The following is a 26,524-nucleotide window of genomic DNA, read 5'->3' on the forward strand; positions in this document are numbered from 1 at the left end:
ATATATATGATGGAAGGTGAATGATGATGAGAAGCCACTAAAGCAATGGCCCAGAAATTTAGCAGAGTATAGATGTGTTCACCATATGTACTATAAAAACTCTGGCAGGCTCACAACCTGTAGGTGTTGTGAATGATGTGTTCACCATATGTACTATAAAAACTCTGGCAGCTATAGACTTAGTGCCTCACAAATAAACGTTGGCAGCTATGGAGTTAGTGCATAATAGATAACATCGGCAGCTATGGACTTAGTGTCTGTTAGATAAACCCTGGCAGCGATAGACTTCGTGCCTATTCCTTGGTTTAACTGTTTGATGATTAAGCATAATTATATTATTGTGGGTTGAAAACCCTATGTACTCACCGGGTTTCCCAATCTGACCCACTCGGTATATATTTGTATCACACGTATCGATACGAAGACACATTACACTGAGAGATTAAAGGAGATGTAATGCATTAGTGTAAATGAATGTAAGGTTTTTTATGCTTATGTTTCTGTACTGAGAATGACATCCCAAAGTTTTAATATAAACAAAATATATTTCCTCGAAAATGCTTTGATAATATATTTATCATGTTTTCTGTGAACAAATTCCGCAATATTATTCTTTAAAATGGATGCTCTGATTTATAAATAAGCATAAATAAAATTTTTAAAATGACAGTGAAATTGGGTATGTCACAGCTCTGCCTCACAAGATCTCTTATGTCCTCGCCATTTGCTTCACGCATGCCAATTGTACATAATATGACACTCAATAGACATTAGAATAAATGATCCTACCTCAAATCCACAACCATACAAGGAACAGGAAGAAAGGCTAAATCAGGCATTCTAAGGCTATAAAATCCTAACTATATACAATTATATAGCATACACTAAGCAAATCGATGTGATAGATTCAATCTCATAAGAATGAACTCCTAGGCTAAAGGCGTCACATATTAGGAGACATTATAACATCATTCCTGCAGGATTCCTTAGCCTACCACTAACTAGCACACAATTCTAACGGCTCATAAAATATCAGCTCTACACTACTCATATTATAATAATTGAGGTATTTTGGGAAACTACCGTTCGAGTGCTTGTTGATTATACACACTGCTTCACTGGGTTTTTCCCCTATAAAATCTTCATTTCTCGGTTAAGTTTGTATAATAATTTTCAGATCCTTAGTTTGAGTTTGGAATCATCCTGAGGTTCATCCAAATCCTTCAAACCAGGGCTCTGATACCAAATTGGAACACCTCAAATTTTAAACCAAATTTATCATTTTTAATTTGCCAAAGATTAGGTTTTCACAAATCAAGTTCTCAATTACATAATTATTCAAAACAACATTGTCACAAAATATTAGAGTTCACAAACTGTCCTAACAACAAATCCCTCGGCGAGTGTGTACAATCAGACCTTCGCCTTCCCGCGGTCCTCAGAAGTACCTGAAACACATAAATCAACAACTGTAACTGTAACATCCGAAATCTTGAAAAGAAATTGTTGAGAATAACCTTATTTCTAGGTCAACTCGATGATTTGGAGGGACCAACTCGTCGTGTTGAAGATGGATGGATCGTGAGGGTTTAATGAACCAACTCGACGAGTTGGGGAGCCTCAACTCGACGAGTTGGCAGCTTGGAAGGAAACCCTAATTTTTAGGGTCTTACACCCTATTTAAAGTCCTTAAGTCCTTTTTCTAGGCTCCTTATTGGCATTCCAACCCGAGGGTTGATTGGGCCTGGGGTATTCCAACCCAATGGTTGATTGGAACCGATATGATAGTGTGGATTGTGGTGAGACTGGACTGCTTTGTGCGTCAGTTAACAGGCCTGGGGTATTCTAACCCGATGGTTGAATGGACCCGACATCTTTGGTATTCCAACCCGATCATTGATTGGACCAAACTGCTTATGATATAAGGGTATTCCATCCCAAGGATGATTGGGCCCATCGTAGACATGCCTGGTATTCCAGCCCGAGGCTGATTCGGCCAGGGATGAGTATTTGAGCATGTTGTTATTTGTATATGTTATATGTTTGGCTGTTGGTACTTTGGGGGAAACTCACTAAGCTTCGTGCTTACAGTTTTGATTTATGGTTTTAGGTACTTCAGTGGATCGTGACAAGGTGAAGGCGTGACCGTACACATCCTCGCGTTTTGGACTTATGAGTTCTGGGAAACTCTGATAATGTGAATGTTTTGAAAACTATGTTGAAAGAGATTCTGATTTTAAATAATGTTTTGGGAAAAACGGTTTTTGTAAACACTTTTTTAGAAAAAGGGTTGTTTTAAAGTTTAAATTTTATGAATTTTTATGGATGTTACTGTAAGCACGAAGCTTAGTGAGTTCCCCAAAAATACCACACACAGCACAACACAAACAAACAGCTATGGGTTATCAGCAACCTCGGGGACTATTAGCAGTCCCAAAGGGCTAACAGCACGCCCGGTGGGTTATTAGCAACCCTAGAGATTGTTAGCAGTCTCAGTCACATATAAACAACATAACATAATAATAACATCTAGACGCAGCTGGTCATTACATATACATCTATCCTGCCACACAAGTAAGAATATGTGAGGAGACTCACCTGACACTGTCGACAAGTAAATCTCGCACCCGAACTATCGGAACTAGACTCTGCCTAATCAACGAAATAATTAACCTTAATTAATAATTAAGGTTTAAAACTCAACTCGCGAGTCCTTATCCTACAACTAAGTCCTCCACGGGAAAAAATACCATTTTTCCCTTCACATGGTCCAAAACCCTAAATCTTGACTAAAAGTCAAAAAGTTAATGAAAGTTAACTGCCCACCGCGTACGTTGGGTGTACACGTCCTTACGCGGGGCGTACAACTCAATTAGAACCCATCGGGGGCGAAACCGGCTACGCAGGGCGTAGCCAGGAGTACGCTCGGCGTACTCCGTCTGCTTCTATTTCACCAACTTTGTGTCTTAGTCCTTTAAGACAACTAACCAAACCTCAGATCTGACCCATCTAAGATGTCTTAATCCATAAAGTCGTTGACTTTAAGGCTTTGCATGGCTAATAAGGACTCAATGCAACAAACCTTAACTTCTAACACACTTTAAGCTGCTTTACTTATGCATGAGCCATAAATAATGATCAAGCAACCATGTTTATGAATCTACAGGTCCTAAAATGCATGAACGGACATCTACAATTCCCTACAGTGCTCCAAACTCATAAAGGCCCAATCATGGGGACAAAAGCTCATAAAACTTCAACCATGTAGATCAAATAGAAAACTCATCAAGGTAAAAAATTTATACCTGATAAAGATGCCCAAGGAGGAAAGGATCCTGGATCTACAAGCTTGTAAGCAAACACTTCTTCTATAGACTCCTTCTTCAACCAAATGCACCAAAACATTCAATAAGCTCACCAAGCTTACACAAGCAACTTCGACTTGGAATTAGGGTTTGGGAAGGGAGTGGTGGCTGATAAGGATGATCAAATGGGGATATAATGTTGTTTAAATAGCGAGCAACCATTAAGATTGGGGTTTGGAGTCTGGCAAGTACGCTCGGCGTACCACATGTACGCCCAGCGTACTAGCGGATCATCCGCGATTCCATTTTGCACGAGTACATTGTGCGTACTCTTAAGTACGCCCTGCGTACGACCAAAAATGTAAGCCTTTTCCTTAAGGGACCAATTGTGCAACTTTTGATAAAGATAAAAGGAATAATAAAAATACCTGAAATTAGGATGTTACAACTAAAATATATATGTTCTTTTTACTTTATTAGACAAATTAGCGAGGATGACCTAAAGGATTAGAAAGATGAATAGATTGGAGATTGTACAAAAAAAAACACTTGCATCGACATATTCATTTATGATTATAGTTAAATTAAATGTTTAGTTTTATATTGTAACTTATTCATTTATGATTACAACTTTGTATTTATTTAAGACTAGAATCGTATTTATTTATGATTATAAATGAGTTTTATTTTTTAGAACGACGAAATATTTTATTAAAAAACTAGCAAGAATCTAGAAAAAGAAAAACAAAATTTACATCAAAATAGAAGCTAGAACCGGATTATGAAGCCAAGAAGTCCATCCGATCCTAGATTTGCTAGTCCTATTAGAAATCCAAAAAAATGTCCTCTCTACAATGGCATCAAAAAGATCGGATTTCGTAGGAATAGTCGGGCCAAAAACAAAATTATTTCTAAAATTCCAAAGACACCAAAAAGCCGAGATAATCACCGCATCAAATGCTTTTCTTTTACAAGTCCTCAAACTTGTAGAATCAGCCCACTTTATGATACCATCAATACCAAACCTATCTGAAATACGAACATCCCACCAAATAGCAATACGGCTCCAAATCTCCAACAATTCTCTACATTCAACAAAACGGTGATCAATTGTCTCCACTGCAGCACTACATATCAGACATATGACTGATTGCACCTCCACACCACGATGAAACAATCTTTCCCTAGTTGGGATACCTCCAAGTTTAATCCTCCACATCAGGATATTGAGTTTTATTGGAACCCAGTTGTTCCAATGAGTATCACACCGAATATCAGTGTCAACAAGAGTAGAAAAGTCAATAAAGGTACCGGCTGAGGAAACAGAAAACATATCCGACACATTAGCAAGCCAACCCAATATGTCAGAACTATCAAGGAAAGGAACATTCTGAACCACTTCTATAAACGCATCCCATTGACTCTGCTCAACATCACCCCTAGGTAACCAATGGAGATTACCCGGATCCCAACCTACAAGAAATCTCTCTTTCACAGATTTCCCTCTATGCACATCCAATTCGAAGACTCTATGGAATGTCACTGCAAGAGAGCTATCAGAGATCCACTTGTCATGCCAAAAACTAGTAAGAGCACCGTCTCCAAATCTAGTCGGACAAAGGTTAAGGAGATCTATCCCTTATCCTGTAGATTAGCAATCATACGAATAAGACTATTCCACGGTCCTGAATCAGACCAATGAGGAGACAAAGTAGCAAGTCCACCATCAATCCCATAAATGTTTTTAACCACTCTCACCCAAAGAAGCTGAGAATCATGAAAGAATCTCCAACGTCATTTAAACATCATAGCCATATTAAAAGCAAAGAGACTTCCCACACCAAGACCACCATCCTGTTTAGAAGCTAGAATTTTGTTCCATTTCACCCAATGAATCTTCCTCTCCTTCAAAATGGCCCCCAAAAAATTTAGCTCGCATAACATCCAACATGTGAAGAACAATAACAGGAGTAAGAAACACGGACATAAAGTATCTTCCCACCTAGCCAAGAACATACTTGATTAAAGTAAACCGACCCCAAAATAAAGGGATTTGGCTTTCCACACCACAAGTTTACCACTAAATCTATCAATAATGGTAGACCAATCCTTCACCCGACCCATATTATCACCCACCGGCACTCCAAGATGAACAAAAGGAAGGATATCCGCCCCACACCCCACAGTTCTAGCCACATCTGTAACCAACGAATAAGAAACCCCTACCCCAATCAATTTGCTTTTAAGCAGATTGATTTTGAGACCCAAAGCCAGAACGAAACATCTAAAAATATGAATAAGCTGGGAAACATTATAAAGACTCCAAGGGGAAAGAACAATAACATCATCCGCATAAAGGATGTGTGAAATTTCTACATCGCCAATAGAGATGCCTCTAAAAACATCCGCGGTCCGAGCCCTTTTAAGAGCAACATGAAGCCGTCCAAAGCCAAGGTAAAATGAAAAGGAGAAAGAGAATCTCCTTGTCTTAACCCTTTATGAATATGGAATTCTTACGTAGGAGAACCATTTACCAACACTGAAGCTCTAGCGGATCTAAGTAATTCCATAACCCATCCACACCTTTGACCGAATCCCATAATGCCCATAATTCAAGAAGGTAATCCCATGAGAGGGAATCATAAACCTTTTCAAAATCCACTTTAAAGATCAAAAGTCGATTTTTAGAAGCCTTACACCAAGAAACCACCTCATTAAAGAGGAAAGGACCATCAAGTATCTGTCTGCCCTTAATAAAAGCAGACTGCTCTAGGCTCACCACAGACCCAATAACATCTGCCAATCTGTTAGCTAAGAGTTTACCAATTATCTTATATTGGAAACCAATTAAAATAATAGGTCTAAAGTCCCGAACAATTTTAGGGTCACGTACTTTAGGAATAACCGTGAAGAAGGAAGCATTACAACCCTTAGGGATACTCGAATGGTGATAAAAGTGCAATACAAAATCTACAACATCATCTTCAAGAAGATCCCAATATCTTTTAATACAAAAGAAAAACCATCCGTACCCTGGGATTTGGAGGAACCACAATCCCAAACCGCCCTATTGATCTCCTCCCTAGAAAAAGGAGACCGGATACAAAGAATCTGACTCTCATTTAGAATGGATAAATAAGCCCCATCAACCTTAGGTCTAAGCCCTGGCTGCTTAGAAAAAAGGTTTTGATAAAAAAGCCGGAATTCATCTTTCACCCGACCCAGATCATCCACCCAGACACCATCAATAAAAATCCCACGAATAGCAAGCTGGCGCCTCTTACGATTAACTACACCATGAATGTAGCCTGAATTTTTGTCCCCCTCAATTCCCCATTTAACCTTAGCTTTTTGCGCAAGGTCAATGTTAGAAAGATGATCAAGCTCATTAAGCTCCTTAAGAGTCGTAACCCGAAGCTCCCTAAGAGAGGCCGACCCATCACCCTCCATAATCCTAGCATTAATCGAATCAAAAGAATCTTGTAACATCTTCCTTTTGGACCCACACCGAGTACGTGAATCAGAATTCCAAACCCGAATATTAGATTTAAGAAGTTGAAGCTTCTTTTTAAATTTAACCTAAGGATTGTTATACTCCACACCAATCGCCCAAGAATTTCTGACAACATCATCAAAACCTTCCATATCAAACCATGACTAAAAAACCTGAAAAGGAAGAGGGCCAAAGTTACCTTTATGCTCCATATGAAGAATAGGCCGATGATCACGGATGTTCTTCTCGAGAACCCAACCATCAATATGAGGGAAGTAATCCAAAACTCCAGCCGTGACTAAAAATCTATATGGTTTACTTAATTTAGAGCCCCTAGATGAATATCAACCAAATCAGCCTGCTCAATGAAAAGATTAAAAACAGAAGCAGTCGTTGGGTTAAACTATGACCCCAATCTCTCCCACTCCTCCCTAACAACATTAAAGTCTCCTATAATAATGCAATCTCTAGAAAAAGAGGACACCAACTGAAGAATTTGTATCTAAAGAGCTCTTTTAAGATTGCATCTTGAGGAGCATAAACAACAATAAACATCAAATCTAATCCCGATCTCATCCAATTAGCCTCCACCACAACAAAATAATCATAAATAATAACATTTTTTCGAGATATGACATCCGAATTCCACATAGAAATATACCCACCCGAAGCTCCACGAGAGGGAGAGAAAGCATGATGAAAAGAAGGGTTACCCCAAAAAGAACGAGCAGTAAATAAATCCACCACCTCCAACTTTGATTCTTGAATACCCAAAAAATTCACCTTAAATTTTTGACAAAGAGACCGAATCCAAACCCTTTTCTCTCTTGACCCTGCTCCTTGAATATTAATGGACAGATAATTCATGTTACTACTTGAGTAACCCTGTAACCTTGAACAACTTCTTTCACACGATCAAAACAATCATCCAAATTAAATCCCATAGCTCTACCAATATCCAAAGTTTTTTGTATTTCAACAAGGAAAGAATGCTTCGTAGGAGGAGCATTCCCATTTTCTTCGAACCCCATGTAATTAGAGAAACCAGGAGGATGATATAGTAACTCTTTAGACATACACACATCCGACATTCTACCAAAACCCTCCATAAAACCCACCGGAGCAGCCCTCATCCCATTATTTACCGCATGAGCAATTTTGGAACAACCCGAGGTTGCTCCAGCCTTGTCATCAGTAGCAATATCGGCAGCATGGGCTGCTGGAATATCGGGACAGTGAACAATAGAGGACCGAAACTAATCAGTGGGACGGGCACGTGGGGAAGCTGTTTTGAAATGGTCGGCTGCGGGGGCTGATTTGGGAGGGGTATTTTTTTCAACACCTTCCTCACGTATCTCGGGTTGAATACCATTTCCCAATAGTTCTTCATGCATATTATTCAGAGTTTCATAAATACCAAAAGGATCCTCCGATACTACATCTTTATCATTATCATCTTGAGAACACTAATCTTCCTCCTCAAACGGGCCATGAGTCTCCCGATTTTCTAATGTAGTTTTAGGAAAATCGGAAGAGAAAGAAGGAATCCACCCTGAAGCTTCTTTAACCCGGATCGTATAAACATTATCATCAACTTTAATCTTGACCTCTTCCGAAATAATCCCTTGGAAATTTGTCAAAATGCAAACCTGATTCTTATAAACATCTTCACCAAGATCGTCATCAAGATGTGCAACTATTCCCAATTTAGCTAAAATCTTTCGAAAAGCATCTTTGCTCCAAGCACAAAGTGGAACACCTTCAACATCCACCCAAGCAAGCCTATCTAATGGGACAAATTTTCTATCCGATTCTTTTTTCTCCACTAACCAATGATTCAACGCATCATTAGTCATGAAATTTTTGCAAGCTTCCCTACCTTTAAATTCCAACATAACCCACAATCCACCAACATACCGAACATCAAAATCAACAAAGCCTTCATCATAACAAAGCATGCGGATATTTGGTAAAATAATAAAGTCTCTAACTTTTACATGGCAAGCTCTTTTTCTCTTCTCAACAATATAATCATCGGATTGAAGAACAAGGACCTCATCCAAATGTGGTTTATCACAGTTAACGTTGGAAGAGCTTATAACCACATTAGCATAAGAAAGAGCCAGGGATGCAACATTCTCAACCCTAAAATTCTGTATAGGAGCTATATTCAAGGATGGTATAACTGAATTTTCTCTAGGAAAAGAAGCAAACAGCTTATGATAACCAAACCAAATGTCACATAACTTCTAAATCGTATCCCCCACGTTAACTTTGCCCAAGAATCTAACAAACCCAAACCGTTTTCCCAAACGAGACAACTTCTTGGAAATAAAAACATTATAAACTTTTCCAATACGTTCACATGCACGTCTTAAATCATTCTGAATAATATAATCAGGAAAGTTCGTAAATCATTCTATTTATGTCCTTATAAAATGAGTGGTGTAAAAATGTTCTTGTGTTCTCAATCTTTTTAGTGTTTTCGATTGAACATATATATATATATATATATATATATATATATATATATATATATATATATATATATATATATATATATATATATATAAGGTAATGGTTCATTTGAGACCATGCTAATTTTGTGAGATATTGGGACGCGATCCTAACCACTTATCTTGGAGATCAAAAAAATAAAAAAAATAAAAATTATAATTTGCAAAATAAAAGGAAAAATCCTACAATTCTTTTTTTAAATATTATTTTCGTTAATTAATTTATCGAAAAATAAATAAATAAATAAATAAATTAAATAAATAAATAAAATACCGTTTTTTTAATATAAGTGAAATATTCTAATAGAATATTACACTGTAAATAATAAAATTGAAGTTTTAGAATGCTAGAATTTTCTAATATTCTACTAAAACTGGTAGATATGCTAAAATATGCTAATATTCTATTTAAATTGTTAGATTTGCTACAATATTCTAACATTCTATTAGAATTTTTTGAATATTTATAGTTTAATATTCTAGTAGAATATTTTAATATTCTAAAAATACGATTTGAATATTTACAGTATAATATTCTATTATAATATTTCTCGTATATTTTGAATAAAAACGGTAATTTTATTTATTTATTTTATTTATTTTTTATTTTTTGTATAAAATAAATGACGAAAATAATATTTATAAAAACATTCGAAAATTTTCATTTATTTTGCATTTTAAAAATATTTTTTTTATCTCTAAAATGAATGAGTAGGATTGTGTCGAATGTCTCACAAAATATGATGGTCTCACATAAACCTAACAAAATATATATATATATATATATATATATATATATATATATATATATATATATATATATATATATATATATATATATATATATATATATATATATATATATATATATATATATATATATAGTGTTCTCTAGTTCTCCGCTTGGCAGGGTTAAGTATTTAACTAATTTTGATAAAATATTAAGATAGTTCTTTTTCTCAAAATACACCTATTAAATTCATAATTATATAAACATACAAACACATACTTAGGACAATTTAGTGAAATAGAATTGAAGTGCTGGTTGAGTTTTTCTTAATATTGAAGTCTAGTTGCAAAATATTTCTAAGTTTTCTTATTGCATCCAATATTATTAAATTATTTTGAAAATCATTTTAAATCATTAAATATCAATTTATAATTTAGCTTTAATTAATATCTTTATAAAAAAAAATGTGATACCATCATATCCACAATATTAAACTATCCATGGTTGCTTATAAATTGATTTCTATTTCATTGGTTATATATTTTATCAAGAATCGTAATGATTCTAGATTACTACAATTAACTTTTAGTATTGGCAATTGATATTTGGTAGGTGAGATGTTAAGGTGATGGTGAGTAAACCAATTTTTGTCCGCTAAAATCAACTTCAACGTGATCAACAAGAATCAATAATAGAATAGGGAAATGTTGATGGACGAACAGGAATCAATTATGTCTGTTCTTATGAAAATAGTTTTTAAATAACACATTTGATCGCAGATTATACGTATTTCGTAATTAGGATATGTTTTTCTGAAAGGTAACACATAATCTTGTTATAATGTTGTTTACATCATTCCTTGGTGTTAATTTTATATTAATTTAAGTTGAGTAAGGGTGCACTGCGAGTTGAGGCATTGCGGCTGACGATACCGTCGGTACCGTTTCCCTCGGAGCATTGTTATAATGGCCCGTTTCCCTCGGAGCATCAGTCTCGCAAACAAAGAATCTAGCGGGTTGTTCAACCCGCCACTTCCCTCTCTCTCTTTTCTCTTGTACATTGTGATTGTTAAGTCGTACCATATATTGTTTTGTGTGTTTTTAATTTACTGTTTTGGGAAAGATAGAGTTTTCATGTGTTGTAAGTTGGGATAGATGGAAAAAAGGATGAAAGAGAAAAGCTATTGTGGGGTTGAAGTGAAAAGTGAGTTGGAAATGATCTCCTCCCTTCACCTTAAGGGTGGACAATATTGAGTTTTGAGATTAACATCAGAGGGACCATGGGTACCTTCATCATGACAGTTCCGCCTTATTGTAGTACTGCTTACTTGATAGTATCAAAAGGTTCTACAAACCGCTCCATTATTTTAAGACCATGCATTTTATATTTGCACAACATGCTTTTATATTTGTACCAAATTAATTTTTGTATGTTTTTAATTAGTTTGGTATGTTTTTGTTAATTAATTTTTGTATGATTTTAAATAAATTGTATTTATTTTAAATTTAAAAATTGAGTCGGTTATGAGGGCTGAGAAAGATAGATTTCTATGTATTATGGGATGGGGAAGATAAAAGAGAGAAGAGAAAAAAAAACCAATGTGGCATTGATGTGAAAAGTGGGTTGAGAGGGATGAATACCCTCACCCTTAACTCAATCTAAGGGTGAGGGTACTTTATTTTAAATTTAAAAATTGAGTGGTTTAGGAAAGATGAGAAAGATATGTTTCTATGTGTTATGTGATGAGAAAGATGGAATAGAGAGGAGAGAGAAAAACTAATGTGACATTGATGCTAAAAGTGGGTTGAGAGTGATGAATACCCTTACCCTACGGGTTGATGGTATGACATGCGACTTGAAAGAATTTTAGGGAGGTACCCCGGTACCTCCAGGCAACGACTTCTCCTTTAACAGGGTGAGGATGGTGGCTTTGCCACTTACATAACCGCTCAAACACTATGTATTATGTAACATCCTGTTTCGAAAATACTCTTATTTCGGGATTGTGGACAATTAATGGATCATGTAAAGGCCATACGCTTCATGGGAATGGGTTTTAAACCTTATGTGATGATGATAATGTTGGACAAGTGATTAAAGCCTTCAATTTGTGCTTGGAAGAAAAATGGTAAAATGGGAAAAGTATATTCCGGGCTTCTTGTATGGATTATCGTTTTAGTTCGACATGTATTACGTCAAAAGTAATTAGATAGGGTTGTAGGGCTCATGAATACATTTCCATTCATAAAAAGATCATCCAAAACGGAGTAGAAACGAAGAAGTTATGACTGTTTGAAGTTAGAGTGAAATTGGGTGAAAACTCGTCCTCACGAGGTAAGAATATATTCTCACGACGTAAGAACTGTGTAACCCAAGCCCATGAATTTTTAGGGTTTTCAAGGTATTTAAAGGTAAGGATTCATGTTTTAGGGTATTTTCTTAGCATCCATCATATCTAGAACCCCTTAGGAGAACCCTAGCCTCCATTTTCAAGATTTGAGCCTCCCTTCTCCTCTCTCATCTATTTTGGTGGTTTTGGAGCAATGTTTTCATGTAATATTGATTCTTGAAGCTTGGTAATTGAAGATCTCAACTTTCATCTACCTTTTAGACCTTTCTAAGTTATAAAGTTCCAAGTTATATTGCATATTCATCTTGGATTTAAGTGTATTTGGTGTTTAGGTCCATTTTAATGAGTTTTGAGTGAGAGTTGAGAATAAAGATTGCAACTTTATTACTCTCCTAGGTCCCAAGAACATTGTATGTTTCATATATGGACTCCAACACCTTTTGATCAGTTTAAAATGTTTTCTTGGACCTCAGGGACTAGGAAAGTTTTGATCTTTTGTCTTCCCTTTCAAGCATGTAAGTTATTTTGGTCATTTAGGTCATTTTGGTGTATTAAATTTTAGATCTTGAAAGCGTAAGACATTATTATGGATAAAGTTGGAAACTTTATCCATCTATACTTCATGTTGATTCAGATCTGAAGGTTGGAGACTTAGACTTAATGGATTTAGGTGAAAAAGATATATTAAATATTGGCCTTTTGACTAGAAGTAACAACGTGACATAGGATGTGTCATGACGTGACGGTGCTCATAATCATGATTTTTTTGTCGTTGCATTCTCACGACGTGACCAAGGAATGGTCACGATGTGATGTTGACTTTGACTAAGCTGATTGTTGACCTCGTTGGCTTTGACCATTGGATTTTTGACAAGTTTGACTATTGGTTAAACTTGGGTAGATTTGAGTATTTGACTAAGGATTGGTCTCAATTTGGTTTTAGGAAGTTTGGGTGGATTGTTCTGATGCTGAGGTAGTTCTTGGGCTTCTGTTGAATAGTTCATGTGAGTTTCCTCATTGTACTCATCAGTCGAAGGCACTAATGTTGGCCTACTAGGTTATGTATCCTGCTATATATGATGATGCTATGTTGGTTATATGTTAGACTGGGAGATCCGTATGATTACCTGTATTCGATGGTTATATGTTATTTAGGTAGATGTGTATGATTACATGTACTTGTTGGTTGTATGTTTATCTCTTGCATATGTCAACATAGTATGGGTGGGTTGAGGCATTACTGCTTTGTGTTGTACGCCAACAAACCTGAGGCAATCCACTCAGGAGATTGTGGGCCAGTGACAATCCATTCGGGAGACTATAGGCCAGAGGGGCACTTCAGTTGGGAGACTGTGGGCCAGGGGCAATCCAGTCGAAAGACTATGGGCTAAGGGTAATCCATTCGGGAGACTGTGGGCCAGGGTAATCCAGTCGGGAGATTGTGGACCCAACATGCAATATGTGTATATGTTATGTTGTGTAGGTTACTTTGGGGTAACTCACTAAGTTTTGACTTACAGTTTGATTTTATAGTTTCAGGTAAATCAGAGGACAGGGGCAAGACGAAGATGTAATTGTGCACATCATCCCAGGCTTTATTTGACTTATGATTTTCGGATACTTAGATTCATGATATGGTATTTGGAAACTATGTTTTTGTATAATTTATGGATTTTGGAATGATTTTAAAATTGAAAATTTTGTTATGATTTTTGGGATGTTACACGTTGTTTACTTATACTTCATGCTTTAAGGCTTTTACCAAAATATGTTCGTATGTTTTAAATGTTTTTGTGAATTTTTTTGTATATTTTTAATATTTTATGAATTAGTTTAATATGTTTTTATTAATTAATTTGTATTTATTTTAAAATAAAAAAATTAAGTGAGTTTGGAAAGATGTGAAAGTTGGGTTTACATGGGTTGTGAACTGAGAGAGATGAAAGAGAGATTAGAAAGAATAACTGATGTAGCAATAATATAACAAGTGACTTTGAAACAAGCAAGAACCTACACCATAAACTCATACTCTTGTATTTAAACACCTTTCACAATTTAACTCATTTAAGAAATGATAATAAAGTTTTCGCACGTTAGCATCAAATGAACCCCATAATTATTCTATTAGGTAACGTTTGGTAGGCGGGACTGAACAGGACAAAACATAATGTACCAACTTCAGGACTGTTTAGTGGTAATGGAACATAGACAAGGTGAAACAATGACCAAGTCCAATGAGACTAAAATCCTAAAAAAGATGGAAAAGAGTGGAACAAACAATTATTAACTAAAACACCGTTAAATCAAAACCAAAATAATTTTTACATAGTTGTCTTCAAATATCAATAATCAACTTAAATAATCAACTTAAACACATGTTTTTCATCTTAAAATCAAACTTGAATCTAATCAAGTTATTATTTCATAAACATTCAAACCTACACTAATGTGTGATTGTGTTTTATTATGCAATCCACGTCGATATTTTATTTTATTTTATTAACGAATATGTTTTAAATCATGAACGAATTGAAAAAATTATATATCCCACCGTCATTAAAGATACTAAATTGCATTTAATAATCATCCAATATTAAGAAGAATGTGGATCTTCATTTGTCAAACTCACACCACTTAGACTATATATATATATATATATATATATATATATATATATATATATATACTAGTAGGATACCCGCACGATACGGCGACGCCAGATAGTTCCTTCCGGTAGATAATGTTTATACGGCGATTAGTTTCTTTTTCATTTTAGATAGTTCGTTTTAGCCTTTTGATGGATTATTTAAGTTTGGATAGCTCCTTTCAGCAAATAGTTTTGAGCTAAGTCGGGGCGGTTCCACTATGGTGCCAATAGGGGCACCTGCAACCCCTTATGTTTTTCGGACGTAGTGTAAATTTTTTTGAATTTTTCATTTTTTATACTTTTGTGCCACTACGTAATAAAAATGTCTCCACCAACACCTATGTGCCACCGGTAACACCTACTACGAAATCATGTGTCCACCACTACAGCTAAGTACGTAGGTGTAGTGTAGGAATAGTTCCTTATCTATTGCTCTGATTTCTTTTTCACGATACGTTAGCGACCAATGGTTAATTCGGTGATTACTATCTCACGGTGATTAGTTTTATTTTCGACAATCTGTGTCCGGATTAAAATAAATGTATTTGTTATTTTTGAACATTGGGACTACGTTTGCATTGTTCGTCTCCATCTTAGTCTATTATTGACTATCAAACTCATCATCTTCAAAATCATATACAGTAAAAACAATTCATAATTCTTTTGTAATTTTGTAAGTTTGCATTTGTTTATCATCTAACCAACATGAAAGTATTAAACGGTTTCATGGTCAAATTCTTTGCAGTGTATGACCTTTTTTGCAAAAAGATTCAGTTCGTCAATTAATTTACTAACTGAAATGTCATATATCAAAGGGCCTTAGGCCTAGCGCTAAAGAATGACTCTTTCAAATGAGAGGTCATAATGCTCGTGATAGAACTTAGCACAAATAAAAAATGGTTGGATAGTTAAACGCATGACAAATATAATGGTTTTTATGCTATTAACCCTTAAAATGTTTACTAAAAGTCTAAAAACATCTAAAAATATGCATAATTAAATCTATTGCAATCAACAATGTGTTAGACTATTTTTTGTGTACCTATAGCAAATTAGCAACACATAAAAAACAATTTAGTTAAATGTTGTCCATAGTGTACTTCCCTATTACCACACATAATTAAATATATATAATTGTTTATCAAAGAGTTATTTACATATATAATTTAACTGAAATAAACACTAATGACATTGAATATTTGTATTATTTTATGAGATCTCTTATTTTAGATGTATTTACATCTGATTTATGGTATGGGGCATTTGTTTTTTGTTTTTTTTTTGAAACGACAATGGCATGTGGCATTATTTTACGATTTCTCATTACATCGACTACAAAAGCATTTACTTTATTGATGAACCATATTTACACTTCGAAAATAAGTTTTATAAAGTAAAAAGCCTAAACAGTGTGGAGTCATACATCCATGAATCCAGCCATGGCAAACCAACATTTCTAACACATATCAGATTAACAAATTTCACTACAAATAACAGTGTGGAGTCATACATCCAGGAATCTATGCATTGTGGTAATAAATTACAAATCTACCACGAAACACTCTGCATACTTATTGAACAAATTTCACTACAAAAATATTTTCCCAACTTTTTTGCAATGTCAATGTAGCTACCAAAAACATGCTCAAACCCTATTAAAAAACAAGATAATTTCACATTTTAAATTTCTTTGTGCTTGATCTAAACAAACAAACACCTTAAGTTGGCTATCTTATGTTACGCCATGCACGGATAACTTCGTCCACAAGTAACAGCTGTGATGCAATCACCGGTCTACAAAAAAATCGTAAGCTATATATTTATTCTCTTTTTTTTACATTTAATTTAAGAAAAGGAAAATAAGAAATTAGCAAAAGTTTTTATAGGTATTTGCATATGCTGACTTGATGATTTGGAGTTTGACAGCGTAATTGTCGAAAATGCCCTCCATCTGAGGGTCAATTGGATCACCTGTGTGTTGATTTAATCCAACAACATTCCCATTATCATGCTCCCCCTAATCAAATTAAGTAAGAGACTTTATTATATGAAAAGAAAGGAAAAAAGAAAAGAGACCAAGGGTATAATGGGAATTACAGTCAAAGAAATTATGACGTCTTGTGTATCAAGTCCAGAATTTTTAGCAAGTGTCTTTGGCACAATAAGAAGAGCATCCGCAAAAGCTTGAACACCAAGTTGAGCACGTTAAAATAACCACCAAAAATTTATAAAACTAATTAACATTTGGTTCACATGGATTAAAAAAGCTACAAATGATGAGAAGAAATTGTCCAATTTATCCCTTTAACAGTTTTCTTCACCCTGAAATTTATCAAATGCTGTCTGGCAGCAACCTCGAAAGCACCAGCACCCTGAAATACATATTTTAAATAATAAATATGTTAGAAAATATAATGTTACATATATAAAGCTCAATTTAATTAAAGTCAAAAAGTCAACGGGTGTTCTTACTCTAACAACTGCCTCATCTTCAATGGTGTTTTTTACTGATCGCAGACCATCTCTAACAACATCCTTGATTTGTGAAATTGTGTGGTCATTTGGTCCTTTAATAATAATAGAAAATAAAACAATTATAACCATTACAAAAACAAAATTGAATTAAGATTTTTCAAATAAAAAAAATGAAAATTTTAATTACCTTTAATTAAGATTGTGCAAGAGTTTGGATGCCTTACATTCTCAATAAAAAATGAAAATTATCAAACAACTCTTTTGTGAGCAACTGGCCGGCCCTAGAATTACGTGAACCCAATATTTGAGCACATAAAAGAACCGCTTGAACATCTTGGAGCTTATTCGTTTCAGTCGCAGATGAGTCAGCATTGAACAAGATCTTCTGGATTTTTGATATGATAATGTTTAATGCATTCTCTGGGTCATCAGCTAAAAGAGGATCCAAACCTTCTAAATCAATGTGTTCTGAAATTGCCCAAATAAGTCGGGCAGCAATTCTAGGAGTATTCACCTGCCCAAATACACATTCACATAAGGAAAAAAATCCATAATTTCTAAACATTCAGTCACAAACCTCAAGCAGATCATTGACAAGCTGTCTTTGCAAATTTTGTAAACGGGTTTCGTTAAATATCTGATCTTGAGATGCCCCGTCTTTGACTCGTTTGACCCCACCCCTGGTATCAAATATATGGCAAAGTCTGACCAGTAACTTTAAGTAACAATCAACAGCATAAGCTTGACCCTCACTTTTTTTGTATTTTCTTTTTTCTAATTTAATTTAATTACGATATTTTAATAAATATATTTTTTCTATTTACTTTTTGTAATTTAATTTAATTACTTTATTTTAATAAACAAATATTTTTCTGAAACTCAAGAATGTTCCAAACCAATTCAGCTGCTCCACTTGGTGTGGGCTGTAAACAAATAAAAAGTAAGTAAATTAACTAAATTATAGTTTAGTTTTTTGATAATAATAATAATAATAATAATAATAATAATAATAATAATAATAAGTCATACTCGTTTAAATTCTTTGTCAAGATCACAACGCCCTTTCACAACAAAATTGACAGCTCCATCAGGTGTTAGTGGCCTAGTGGGAATGACTTTTTTTCATGCATGGTGTAATGGAGTTTTTCACGTCTATCATATTGTAATCCTGCTCCTATTTTTGCAGAAAGCTATATATAATATATGGGGAATAAAAAGAAAGATAAATATTTATTAATTACTACAATTAGTTGTGAAATTTTAATATAAAGAAAAGGTAACTTACTTCTGGAGGAAAGTATCTAAGGATTGCGCTGAAAAAAGTTGGAACACCAATTCTTGTATGAAGTTCTCCATGAAGCTGCAAATGTCAACAAGTACACAATATATACCAAGTCATCAAATGATCCAACTATATATAAGAATGCTCAATACACCATTAGATACTTAAATAATCTGGTTTGATCTCTTATGGCATGTTTTAATCATCTGACTGTGATTATTATGTATCAAATAGATCACTTCTAAGAAGCCATCTAAAGCTAAATACTTTCATAAACTACAAGGTAGCAATTTCTACATGAATGTCTTCAAAATTGATACACTAAGGGGAAATACAAACGCTAATGCTTTTTGGGCAAAAAGCTAGTTCGGGACCTTTGAATGGGTTGCTAAATTCGAAACCTAATCATAAAGCAACAGGTCTTGAAGCCTTTCTCCCAAATGGACATGAATGTAGCACAATTCAAGAGCTAATTCAATTAACATCAGCGTAAATTCTCAAAAACAAACATAGTTAAACTAAAAATTACTGCACTATTTAAAAAAACGGTGAAGAACGTAATGAATCCCCAATGAAAAAACATAAAATCATCTAGGTTTCAGACCGAGAAATCAATTTGTTTTTCAAAGAAGCAATAGATACTGAAATTGGAAGAATAAGAAGAATACAGTTGTGGTGCGTTTGATGTGGAGTACCTGAAGTCGAGTATTGGGATCGATACCTAAATTCTCAAAAACAGCCAAAAACCACCAAATTTCTTTCTCTCTCTACTCGTTAGGGTGCTGGCGACTCCCTTGGCGTAAACAAGGGGGCGGTGCTCAGCGCCCTTGGCGACCGGTGACGACCTCCTTAGTGAGGCCCATTCCCTTTAGCCTATATGTAATTTTATATATGCCATGGTTGTACATTTTACCCAAAGAGAACACCAGTTCCTGTCATAGTTTTTTCACTACCTTCACAAAACAAACAACAAAATTCCATGGGTTCTGATTTGAAACCCATATAGATGAAAAGATTAAAAATAAAATAACCTGTTTGATTTGAATGTGAGAAACGCCAATCCCCTGTTCAATTTGAATCTTAGAAACGTCAAAATCCCCTGGAGAAACATGAAATACATTCAATTGACATGAACCAAATAAGAAAAACGTAAAAACCCTAAACTGGCTTTGTCTTCAAAAAACAAAAAAAATAGATATACAACTTACTTGTGTAGATCGACCGGGGAAGATATTTAATCGTGAGATGATGTATTCTACAACAGGCGGCGATGGTCTTTTTGTCTTTTCCCATGTATCTTTCCCGTTTCTATAGTAGAGAAAGAGAGCGTCAAATAAATGGTGTGTGGTTAATAATTTACAGATATATAGAAGAAGAAATCGAGGGAGGCGTAGTAGAAGTGAAAAAGGCGACATCGATGGATGGTGGTCGTCGTTGAAGGTGGTCATGTGGAAGCAGAGAAGAAAATTAGATTCAACAGCACAAAAATCAGATTCAACAATTTCAACAGCACAAAAATCAAATTCAACAATTTCAACAGTACAAAAATCAGAATCAACAGTTGAAATAAGCACATATTCTAAATAAGAAATTCAAAAATCAGTTTCAACAGCGACAGAAGCACAGATTAGCAAAAAATTCAAATTCTAACAGTTCACATAAGCTTAAATTTGAAATCAGCAAATCGGAAATTAATTTCAAGAATACAAATTACCACAAAATCAGATTAACAATACAAACAAATTACCACAAAATATATTAACAGTACAAACAATAAGACCTATGATCAATTTAAAGAAAAAATGAAGAGAAAGAAATATGCGATCGATTCTGAGAAGAGGTCCATTATCGATTTCAGAAAAGTCAGACTTGTGATTGTTTCTTGTGCGAGGTATGAAAATCAATGAAGGGGTCGTCGATTCATTGAAGAAAGTAGGGTCGCTCAGTCCGTATCTGTCGCTGCTTGCTGGTCGCTTCTTGCTGTTGCTGGTCATCGCACGCAGGCTCGTAGGTTGCTATTGATCGACTTCGATGAAAATTGAAAATCAATGATGAAAACAATCAAAATTTGATTTTCTAGGAATATTCATTTGAGTTTGAGTATAGAGGAAATATGTCGGCTAGAAGTAACCTAGAAGACACAAAGTAACCTCTTAAGGGAAGTAGGAGGCGGCACAATGCTTCTGACCAGTTACCTAGGGTTTAGAATGAGAGAGAATGAGGTATACAATCTTGAATGGGGCGAGGTAAAAGTGATACAGAGGAAATGAGACGCCATCCGATTTCAAAAAAATTGAATTGCCCTCTTAGAATTCAACCCTATATTAAAATTAAAATGCCGCCCAAACGCTCTATTTTGATTGGTTGTAAACAAATCACACGGATCACCATTGATAGAATCCTCACCGTCCAATGTAGATTCAACGGTCCAGATCTGCTCTACTTGTTTTTTAAGATAACATGCTTAATTTTTTGTACCTTAGGCTTTAAAATTTGTACTTAAGACATTGATTATGTATGCTTTATAAGATGGTAGATATATATATATATATATATATATATATATATATATATATATATATATATATATATATATATATATATATATATATATATAGACAACTATTGTGTGGACGTGTGGACAATGCTATTTTATGGGAATCACTAAGAAAATAGGTTGTTTGCTAACGTGAATACGTTCAACCTTACACAACTATCGTCATTTTCACGCATTCTCACTAATTCTTATTCATTTTTGTTCTCACACACCGTTTTTTACTCATTATCATTCTTATAGTATACAAATCAATAAACATTCTGACAACATTCTTATAGAATGAGAATTATAAAAAAAAATGTCTATAATAAACTTATAGATGATGGGTACCTTCATCATGACGGTTCCGCCTTATTGTAGTACTGCTTACTTGATAGTATCAAAAGGTTCTACAAACCGCTCCATTATTTTAAGACCATGCATTTTATCTTTGCACAACATGCTTTTATATTTGTATCAAATTAATTTTTGTATGTTTTTAATTAGTTTGGTATGTTTTTGTTAATTAATTTTTGTATGATTTTAAATAAATTGTATTTATTTTAAATTTAAAAATTGAGTCGGTTATGAGGGCTGAGAAAGATAGATCTCTATGTATTATGGGATGGGGAAGATAAAAGAGAGAGGAGAAAAAAAAACCAATGTGGCATTGATGTGAAAAGTGGGTTGAGAGGGATGAATACCCTCACCCTTAACTCAATCTAAGGGTGAGGGTACTTTATTTTAAATTTAAAAATTGAGTGGTTTAGGAAAGATGAGAAAGATATGTTTCTATGTGTTATGTGATGAGAAAGATGGAATAGAGAGGAGAGAGAAAAACTAATGTGACATTGATGCTAAAAGTGGGTTGAGAGTGATGAATACCCTTACCCTATGGGTTGATGGTATGACATGCGACTTGAAAGAATTTTAGGGAGGTACCCCGGTACCTCCACGCAACGACTTCTCCTTTAACAGGGTGAGGATGGTGGCTTTGCCACTTACATAACCGCTCAAACACTATGTATTATGTAACATCCTGTTTCGAAAATACTCTTATTTCGGGATTGTGGACAGTTAATGGATCATGTAAAGGCCATACGCTTCATGGGAATGGGTTTTAAACCTTATATGATGATGATAATGTTGGACAAGTGATTAAAGCCTTCAATTTGTGCTTGGAAGAAAAATGGTAAAATGGGAAAAGTATATTCCGGGCTCTTGTATGGATTATCGTTTTAGTTCGACATGTATTACGTCAAAAGTAATTAGATAGGGTTGTAGGGCTCGTGAATACATTTCCATTCATATAAAGATCATCCAAAACGGAGTAGAAACGAAGAAGTTATGACTGTTTGAAGTTAGAGTGAAATTGGGTGAAAACTCGTCCTCACGAGGTAAGAATATATTCTCACGACGTAAGAACTGTGTAACCCAAGCCCATGAATTTTTAGGGTTTTCAAGGTATTTAAAGGTAAGGATTCATGTTTTAGGGTATTTTCTTAGCATCCATCATATCTAGAACCCCTTAGGAGAACCCTAGCCTCCATTTTCAAGATTTGAGCCTCCCTTCTCCTCTCTCATCTATTTTGGTGGTTTTGGAGCAATGTTTTCATGTAATATTGATTCTTGAAGCTTGGTAATTGAAGATCTCAACTTTCATCTACCTTTTAGACCTTTCTAAGTTATAAAGTTCCAAGTTATATTGCATATTCATCTTGGATTTAAGTGTATTTGGTGTTTAGGTCCATTTTAATGAGTTTTGAGTGAGAGTTGAGAATAAAGATTGCAACTTTATTACTCTCCTAGGTCCCAAGAACATTGTATGTTTCATATATGGACTCCAACACCTTTTGATCAGTTTAAAATGTTTTCTTGGACCTCAGGGACTAGGAAAGTTTTGATCTTTTGTCTTCCCTTTCAAGCATGTAAGTTATTTTGGTCATTTAGGTCATTTTGGTGTATTAAATTTTAGATCTTGAAAGCCTGAGACATTATTATGGATAAAGTTGGAAACTTTATCCATCTATACTTCATGTTGATTTAGATCTGAAGGTTGGAGACTTGGACTTAATGGATTTAGGTGAAAAAGATGTATTAAATATTGGCCTTTTGACTAGAAGTAACGACGTGACATAGGATGTGTCATGACGTGACGGTGCTCATAATCATGATTTTTTTGTCGTTGCATTCTCACGACGTGACCAAGGAATGGTCACGATGTGATGTTGACTTTGACTAAGCTGATTGTTGACCTCGTTGGCTTTGACCATTGGATTTTTGACAAGTTTGACTATTGGTTAAACTTGGGTAGATTTGAGTATTTGACTAAGGATTGGTCTCAATTTGGTTTTAGGAAGTTTGGGTGGATTGGTCTGATGCTGAGGTAGTTCTTGGGCTTCTGTTGAATAGTTCATGTGAGTTTCCTCATTGTACTCATCAGTCGAAGGCACTAATGTTGGCCTACTAGGTTATGTATCCTGCTATATATGATGATGCTATGTTGGTTATATGTTAGACTGGGAGATCCGTATGATTACCTGTATTCGATGGTTATATGTTATTTAGGTAGATGTGTATGATTACATGTACTTGTTGGTTGTATGTTTATCTCTTGCATATGTCAACATAGTATGGGTGGGTTGAGGCATTACTGCTTTGTGTTGTACGCCAACAAACCTGAGGCAATCCACTCAGGAGATTGTGGGCCAGTGACAATCCATTTGGGAGACTATAGGCCAGAGGGGGACTTCAGTTGGGAGACTGTGGGCCAGGGGCAATCCAGTCGGAAGACTATGGGCTAAGGGTAATCCATTCGGGAGACTGTGGGCCAGGGTAATCCAGTCGGGAGATTGTGGACCCAACATGCAATATGTGTATATGTTATGTTGTGTAGGTTACTTTGGGGTAACTCACTAAGTTTTGACTTACAGTTTGATTTTATAGTTTCAGGTAAATCAGAGGACAGGGGCAAGACGAAGATGTAATTGTGCACATCATCCCAGGCTTTATTTGACTTATGATTTTCGGATACTTAGATTCATGATATGGTATTTGGAAACTATGTTTTTGTATAATTTATGGATTTTGGAATGATTTTAAAATTGAAAATTTTGTTATGATTTTTGGGATGTTACACGTTGTTTACTTATACTTCATGCTTTAAGGCTTTTACCAAAATATGTTCGTATGTTTTAAATGTTTTTGTGAATTTTTTTGTATATTTTTAATATTTTATGAATTAGTTTAATATGTTTTTATTAATTAATTTGTATTTATTTTAAAATAAAAAAATTAAGTGAGTTTGGAAAGATGTGAAAGTTGGGTTTACATGGGTTGTGAACTGAGAGAGATGAAAGAGAGATTAGAGAGAATAACTGATGTAGCAATAATATAACAAGTGACTTTGAAACAAGCAAGAACCTACACCATAAACTCATACTCTTGTATTTAAACACCTTTCACAATTTAACTCATTTAAGAAATGATAATAAGGTTTTCGCACGTTAGCATCAAATGAACCCCATAATTATTCTATTAGGTAACGTTTGGTAGGCGGGACTGAACAGGACAAAACATAATGTACCAACTTCAGGACTGTTTAGTGGTGATGGAACATAGACAAGGTGAAACAATGACCAAGTCCAATGAGACTAAAATCCTAAAAAAGATGGAAGAGAGTGGAACAAACAATTATTAACTAAAACACCGTCAAATCAAAACCAAAATAATTCTTACATAGTTGTCTTCAAATATAAATAATCAACTTAAATAATCAACTTAAACACATATTTTTCATCTTAAAATCAAACTTGAATCTAATCGAAGTTATTATTTTATAAACATTCAAACCTACACTAATTTGTGATTGTGTTTTATTATGCAATCCACGTCGATATTTTATTTTATTTTATTACCGAATATGTTTTAAATCATGAACGAATTGAAACAATTATATATCCCACCGTCATTAAAGATACTAAATTGCATTTAATAATCATCCAATATTAAGAAGAATGTGGATCTTCATTTGTCAAACTCACACCACTTAGACTATATATATATATATATATATATATATATATATATATATATATATATATATATATATATATATATATATATATATATATATAGTGTGGACGTGTGGACAATGCTATTCTATGGGAATCACTAAGAAAATAGGTTGTTTGCTAACGTGAATACGTTCAACCTTACACAACTATCGTCATTTTCATGCATTCTCACTAATTCTTATTCATTTTTGTTCTCACACACCGTTTTTTACTCATTATCATTCTTACGGTATACAAATCAATAAACATTCTGACAACATTCTTATAGAATGAGAATTATAAAAAAGATGTCTATAATAAACTTATAGACGATTTAATTAGTAAGAATGCGTGATAATCACAATAGTTATGTAAGATTGAACGTTTTCACAATACCAAACAACATGTTTTATTTGAGAACTCATAGTTTCCCGAGAACCCGTGAACTAACGGTGAAGGGTTAGATTAAAAAAACTGAAGGCTATGATTAAACATGATATTTTTGTAAATAAGTTGGAAAACCAAGAGAAGGGGGCATCAAAATTAAATGGCATCAGGGGAATTTTAGGGTTATAGAAATTAACTTCATACACACGTCTTCTTATCACCATTCCTCATCAGATCTCATTCTCGCTCTCACACACTCATACATAGGTCTTCATCACTCTGTTTCAGATCTAGATCTACAATTGATTCGGTTTTGATGGTCGTTGACCATTGGTCGATGAGCGGTTCCTCCCCTTCTTTCATCGTCGGTTCAACGGAGGATAACGACCACGAAGATAAATTGTGCTAACCATCGGCCATCTCAACCCCACCATCGCAACGCTACCACCAAATCTGAAGCCGCATGAAGACAGGAAGATAGGAAGACTGCTCTGAGCCCTAAGGTTTAATTTTTGATTTTCTTAATTTATATTCAAAGTCTAAAATATAATCTGTGGTAGATGTATATTTGTGCCAACTGTTTAAGTTCAACACATAGACACCTATATTATCGATGCTATTGAATTTAAGATGTAAATTAGGGTTATAAAATGGAGATTAAACACGAGTTAAATTTTTAACTTTTTCGTTCCTAGACATATATTCAGATCGATATTCAATTTTGAAATTTTATATAAATTTATTGATA

At 34.5% G+C, this 26,524-nt stretch overlaps 1 protein-coding gene and 1 long non-coding RNA gene across 2 annotated transcripts; both read right to left on the reverse strand.

The window, feature by feature from the left end:
- Nucleotides 1–4,056: 4,056 nt before the first annotated feature.
- LOC145127607 (uncharacterized) lies at nt 4,057–7,931 on the reverse strand. Its single transcript, XM_079062771.1, has 8 exons — nt 7,691–7,931; nt 7,283–7,559; nt 6,972–7,131; nt 6,329–6,884; nt 6,199–6,287; nt 5,840–5,952; nt 5,384–5,724; nt 4,057–4,847 (listed from the first exon to the last, which is right to left on the reverse strand). The coding sequence occupies exons 1-8, from the start codon at nt 7,929–7,931 to the stop codon at nt 4,057–4,059; spliced, it is 2,568 nt and encodes an 855-aa protein (XP_078918897.1).
- Nucleotides 7,932–16,651: 8,720 nt separating this feature from the next.
- LOC145124077 (uncharacterized) lies at nt 16,652–17,243 on the reverse strand. Its single transcript, XR_013715497.1, has 3 exons — nt 17,139–17,243; nt 16,946–17,058; nt 16,652–16,835 (listed from the first exon to the last, which is right to left on the reverse strand). It is a non-coding gene; the product is annotated as an uncharacterized LOC145124077 (long non-coding RNA).
- Between the last annotated feature and the right edge of the window lie 9,281 nt (nt 17,244–26,524).

The sequence above is a fragment of the Lactuca virosa genome, chromosome 7 (genome assembly GCF_052849685.1).
Source record: "Lactuca virosa cultivar CGN04683 chromosome 7, Lactuca_virosa_CGN04683_v6, whole genome shotgun sequence".
In the NCBI taxonomy this organism is placed as follows: domain Eukaryota; kingdom Viridiplantae; phylum Streptophyta; class Magnoliopsida; order Asterales; family Asteraceae; genus Lactuca; species Lactuca virosa.